The 6,142-nt window shown below is 39.7% G+C and overlaps 1 protein-coding gene across 21 annotated transcripts in view; it reads right to left on the reverse strand.

The window, feature by feature from the left end:
* ANKRD26 (ankyrin repeat domain 26) overlaps positions 1-5,277 on the reverse strand; it is a 78,135-nt gene extending 72,858 nt beyond the window's left edge. For all 21 annotated transcript variants that reach the window (XR_015743740.1, XM_087934028.1, XM_087934027.1 and 18 more), the window contains exons 1-4: positions 4,717-5,277; positions 2,602-2,716; positions 2,210-2,383; positions 1,050-1,156 (exon numbers count right to left, since the gene is read on the reverse strand). Coding sequence is in view for 20 of the 21 variants with exons in the window: in XM_087934028.1 (XP_087790154.1) it covers positions 1,050-1,156; positions 2,210-2,383; positions 2,602-2,716; positions 4,717-4,967 (647 nt within the window). In the remaining variant the exon portion in view is untranslated. The remainder of the gene's footprint in view (positions 1-1,049; positions 1,157-2,209; positions 2,384-2,601; positions 2,717-4,716) is intronic.
* Positions 5,278-6,142: the final 865 nt, after the last annotated feature.

Consider the following 6,142-nt stretch of genomic DNA (forward strand, 5'->3'; position numbering starts at 1 on the left):
CTCATACACGGACCATATACTAACATTTCACCTAGATTAGTAAACACAATAAAATGTAAATGTTAAATGGATCAGTGTTTAAATACCAATGTCTAGGCCATCTAACCATTGAAGCACAGCATCCTTTATATTAAAATAGATATCAGATACTGGATCCGGTATATGCTTCCAGCTTAGTTATGATGTGATTTACCATCTGACATGGGACCTGCAGTCACACCGAGTAGAAGATAATATGTCCCATTTATAGAGAGAGTCTTGATAGATACCATGTGAGGTGCAAATCCTGTTCAGGATTGTCCACTGCCAATGTGGTAGTTCAAAGCCTTTTTGTGGGGTCATTTATATGACTTCCTATGTCTGTGCATTCAGCGACCCATTTGGCTTTCCACTGGGAATCGAAGTTAAAGTTGTTGGCAGATGTTCCAATGTTTTATATTTAATAAGCAAAATATATCCAAAGCAAACATGTTCTGTGTGTAAGACTTAGGACAATAACTGCCTTTTAAAAGTAACTTTTAACAGAATTAATCTCTTCCTTTCTCAGAGGAATCTATAAAATACATTTTCCAGTAGAAAGACACTGCCATTACAAATGCATTGCTGGATCATTGAATTAATACTAACAGAAAGTTCCTACACATACATAAAAATAGGTGTGTGTGTTGGGGAGGAGAAAGAATATGAAGATTTGTTTATAACAAACAAAATAAACTAAATATAAAAGCTAGCCATGTGCTTTTTTTTTTTTTTTTACTGAAAACAAATTGAAAATGGCATTGAACAGAAACATCAGTATTTTCTTTAAATGTAAACTACTTTAACAAACCCACATTTTTTTCTTTATTTTCAAGGTTTTATCTTTTGATCCCAAAAGCATATAATACAGCTGGAAACAAAACTTGAGGATAAGACTTCTGTGTAATGTTAGAAATGTGAGAAAATGTTATTCTAGCAGACTGATTTATCTGTTAAATTCAGGGGCATGAACACTTAAAAACAATCCTAAAACCCTGGAAAGGTTATCAACTAAGTGATCCAAACTGTACCTTCCCAATTTATCTGTGGCGTGTACAGATGCTTTTTGTTGAAGAAGAAACTCTACCATTTCTCGATTATTTTCAGCCACAGCAACAATTAACGGTGTGCATCCATCCTGCAAAATAAAAAAAGAAATACATACATGCATAGCTTCTGTTTATCATGAATGAAATGCAATGTCCTGTACCCAAGCCAGACAAAAAGGGTAAGAAGTTTTATTTCTTTCAAACTGCTTCTAGATGGGTTTCAGTGTGAGTTAAACATCTCTGAAACAATATTTTCTATATTTCTCCTGGTACTTGGCTTTAAAATCTCAGATAATTTCAAACATTTGTGCAATATTCCAGATTTGACTATTATTAACTACAAATGTTATATTGGAAAAAGCGGAGCTGCATGCAGTTTTCTTGGCAATGTTTTTTGGAAGTGGTTGCTATTTGCTTCTTACTAAGGCTGGGAGAGTTAAAATCACCTAGATAGACGGAGGAACTAGAACTCAGTCTCCCAGCTACTAGTCCGATGCTTTTAACCACTATACCAAATGAGGTCTTTGTTTTGTACCATTTAAGATACCAATTGAAGATACTCTCACAGCCCTATAAAAACCAAATACATCTTGTTTGCAGAGGGATAATGGGCAGTTTGTGTATGTTATCCACATTGATGGAAAAGAAGAAAAAAAAACTCCAAAGATTTATATTTGGAAGTACATATTTAATTCATGACTAAAGCACTCTGACTCATATCTGATAACAAAACATATAATAACAAGGTAAATAAGCGGAGATAAATAAACTACATGCTTTAACATACATATATTAAGTTCCTCCTACTTTATTTGACAGTAGGAAGGGTAGCTTATGTGACATTTGAACCTGACATTATGATTAAGTATACCCAAAAGAAACCCCTATGTGAAAGCTAGCAGAAGCTTAAAGGTAAATTACAAATTGTAGTCAACTTGTTCAAGAAAAATAAGGAATGAAGAGTCTCCAGTTCCATTTTATTATGCAACAGATACTCATTATTTATTACACATTAGTCTCCCAGTAAATAATGCAATGTTTTTTTTTCTTTAAAGGATGTTAAAACATCATTTACAGAATATGTATTGGCTTATACAAAATCAAAACTGCTTAAAATATTAAGTAAACTACTGGAATTTTACCTTATTTTGTGCTTCAATGTCAGCTTTCTTTTCAATCAGGTATTTTGCTAGAGATACATTAGAATTACAGGCAGCAAAGTGGAGGGCAGTGTTGTTGTCTATGTCCTTCAGATTAGGATCTGCTCCATGTTCAAGCAGATAAATTGCACAGAATTCTTGCTGGCATTCCACCGCCTAAATATTTAAGAAGCTGTTAGGTCTCCAACTTACTTTCATATACCTAGGTGATACTGTCTATAATTTAAGCAAAACAAAGCTACCACTTTTTCTTGGTCCCTTTTTGATTATAAGCAGTATTAACAATTTATTATACTGATAGTTTTGATTAAAAGAGAAGTTATAGAAATTTGGCTTTATACTACTAGTAAATTAGTACTAGTTTAAATGCGTACCTTCATTAATGGAGATCTCTTCTCTTTATCACAGATATCTAGTTGGCATTTGTTGTCCACCAAGAAAGTAACAATGTCTGTATATCCATTAGCACAGGCAAAATGCAAAGGTGTTCTAAAAGAAACCATATTATAAAAGAAGGCATATTCAGTCAATAAGTAAAATAAAAGTATAAAAGTAAAGTACACCTTTGTTTTTCTTAAGAACATTTTGATTTTGTATGTTTGAACTGTATTTCAGAACTAGGGTATGAGGCACTTGAAATACCCACGTGCTCTGTATACTCCAGTGGTAAAGCTCTATAATATATAAATTGCAGGTTTAGTTAATTAGTTCTTCCTACTTGAAAAAAGTAAATTATACTTTGCAAGAAAGAATAAAGCCTAAAGTACAACAGAAGTGTATTTGCTTGATTGCAAATACAAATATTTTGATACAATTCAACTGAAATTAACAATAACATGTATTACAAATTCTAAAATAATCCAGCCACTATTTCCCAGTCACTGATAGATAGAATAACTATAGAAAGGAGGAAAGAGACAATTCCCATTATAGGATGGTTTATTCAAACATTCTGTTAATTAAGGTATGCTTTTAAAACTAACAGAACTGTGCAAAACTTTCTATTCAAACTTACATACTGAGCTGTTTTCAGGACTCTTTAAGACATCTGCATTACCATGTATTATTTATAACCCTCCATATAGCTTTCACTGTGACATTATTTACATAATACAAGTAGCATTATGCAAGTCATCAACTGACAACAGTGCATTTAATAACACTTCAATGGCACTGAAAAAAATTGACTTATGACAGTTTTTACACTTGTAACTGTGGCAACATCCCCGTGATCAGGTGATCAAAATTCAGATACTTGGCAACTGACCCATATTTATGACAGTTAGTCTCCCAGGGTCAGCTGATCAACTTTTGCAACCTTCTGACAAACAAAGTCAGTGGGAGGCCAGATTCACTTAACACCATGTTATTATTAACAGCAGCAGTGATTCACTTAACTATTGTGGCAAGAAAGATTGTAAAATGGGGCAAAATTCACCTAAGAAATGTTTCACTTACAGCAACAGAAATGTTGACCTCAATTGTGGTCATAAGTCAAGGACTACCTGTACAGGAACCAGCAGCAGAGTTCAACATATAAAAAAGTGATATATGAAAAAAGATACTTGAATAGTATAGTTAATAGGAAGGATGTCATATTAGAGACATACTATAAGAAGGGCATTTGAAGGTGGGTACGCAGTATTAAGCATGTGGTTTTAATTACAGGTAATCTTTGAATTACAACCACAACTGAGCCCAAAATTTATGTTCTAAATGAGACATTTGTTAAATAAGCTTTGCTCCATTTTATGACCTTTCTTGCCACAGTTAAGGGGATAACCTAGTTAAGTTAGTAACACAGTTAAGTGAATCTGGTTTCCACATTGCCTTTAGTTGTCTGGTCTCAAAAGGTGATCTAATGATTTCAGGTCACTTGCAATCATCATAAATATGAATCAGTTGCCAAGTGGCTGAATTTTGATCCCTTGACCATGAGGGGAGGTGCTGCAATGGTTGTGTGAAAAATGGCCCACAAGTCACTTTTTTCCACGGACGTAACTGTGAATGGCCACTAAAACGAAGAGTTGTAAGTCAAGGACTACCCTGTACAGTGTGCCCTAGTTACAGTGTGTCTGGTATAAGTGGGAAAAGAAATGAAATTTACTTCCAGAAGCCTATTCTCATTTTTATGGCTTGCAAAAGGACCGAGCATTTGACAACATTAGAAAGCTTCCAACCACGGGATGGTATTTATTCTTGAAGGGGTTCTTTTCAGGACCCCCATCCGGGTGGCCTCCAGAGGTCATCAAGTCGTGTTCCCAAACAGTGAAAGAAACGCTGGGGGGTGAACCTCAATTGCCCCAGCAACCTCCAGCGCTAAGGCCCTTCCTGCCCAGCTGCTCCCTAGGGCCGTCCACACAGCCCTCCACGTGGCCGTGATTTGGGCCCGAAGCGGGTGGCCCATTGGAATCCAAGGGCGGGAGGAAAGAGGCGAAGCTGGCGTTTGCGTGGGAAGACGAGGGCCCCGAGGCCGGCTCCGTCCCCACCTGCCAGCTTGGTCCTGTTCGTTGAGGTCGTGCTTCTGCAGGAGGTGCCGGAGTTCCCCGAGGTCTCCTTCGGCCGCCGCCCGGTGCAGCTTACTCAGCTCCTTGTTCTGCGAGGCGTAGCCGTCGCCGCCGCTGCCGCTGCAGAGGAGAGCGCCCGGGGCTGAGGCGCAAGCCACGACGCGGCTCCGCAACGGAGACTGCCGCCCGTTCTTCTTCCTCCCCAGCCCCAGGATTTTCTTCACCTTCTTCATCCTCCGGGTCGACGGGGAGGCGGACGGGGAGGAGGACTTCGAGTCACGACGACGGGCGCCGCGGCATCGGCCGACCCCGAGTCACTTCTCCCGCCCTCACGAACCCGCTGGGGTGCAGCATGCCTGCCTGCCTGCCTCCCTGAACGCGGTCAAGGCCGGCCGCAAACTCCGGCCGGGCGACGGCGGTTGAAAACGGGGCGTCCCATCCCAGAAGCCGCGGGCATCGATTTGACGGCGTCAGAGCGAGGGACGGGCCGGAGGCCAAGGCGGAGTGGCGCGGTAGCCACGGCAACGGCTTCCCCCCCCCTCCACCGCCACCTCTCGGGGCGGTACTGCGCCTGCGTGCTCAAACTTGTTTTTCATGGCGGGGCGACCACGTGGCTTACGACGGCGCAGGCGCAGTCTTCCGTCATTTCTGCGTCCCGGAGTTTCGTTTTTCGGGAAGGAGGGTCGGAGAAGCGGTGAAGATTTGGGTTATTATGGCAGCTGTCAAGCCAGCCTGAAAGGGAAGAAAAAGCACCCAGCGGTTGGCGCAGGCCGTACTTCGAGCTTCTTGCATGCTGCTCGGAAAACTTGCTAAGATCAGTGCCAACTGCAATTTTCTCAGAGCCTGATTGTCAGCGGGGAAGAGTTGCAAGCATAGCATTCAATGTCCTATCAATCGCTTTTACTCAAATACTTTTTTAAAAAATTTGATTTGATTTGTCAATTGCTTGCAAGATAATAGCTATAAGTATAAACATAGTTATGAATACGTGGATACTAAAAGAAAAATAAAAAACATAGGGACAGTATAAGTATAAACATAGTTATGAATACATGGATACACATAAGAAAAAAGAAACAATAGGACAGGGACGGTATAAGTATAAACAGTTATGAATACGTGGATACACATAAGAAAAAAACAATAGGACAGGGACAGTATAAGTATAAACAGTTATGAATACGTGGATACATATAAGAAAAATAAACAATAGGACAGGGACAGTATAAGTATGAACATAGCTATGAATACGTGAATACACATAAGAAAAATAAAAGAAACGATAGGACCGGGACGGTATAAGTATGAACATAGCTATGAATACGTGGATACACCTGTGGGAACTAACATACACCTAAGTTGGTGACTTGCTGGGCGTGGCAGGGGAAGGATACTGTAAAATCTCCAG

Source organism: Pseudonaja textilis, chromosome 5, assembly GCF_049901715.1.
Source record: "Pseudonaja textilis isolate UNSWEBS1 chromosome 5, rPseTex1.2, whole genome shotgun sequence".
NCBI classification, from domain to species: Eukaryota; Metazoa; Chordata; class Lepidosauria; order Squamata; family Elapidae; genus Pseudonaja; species Pseudonaja textilis.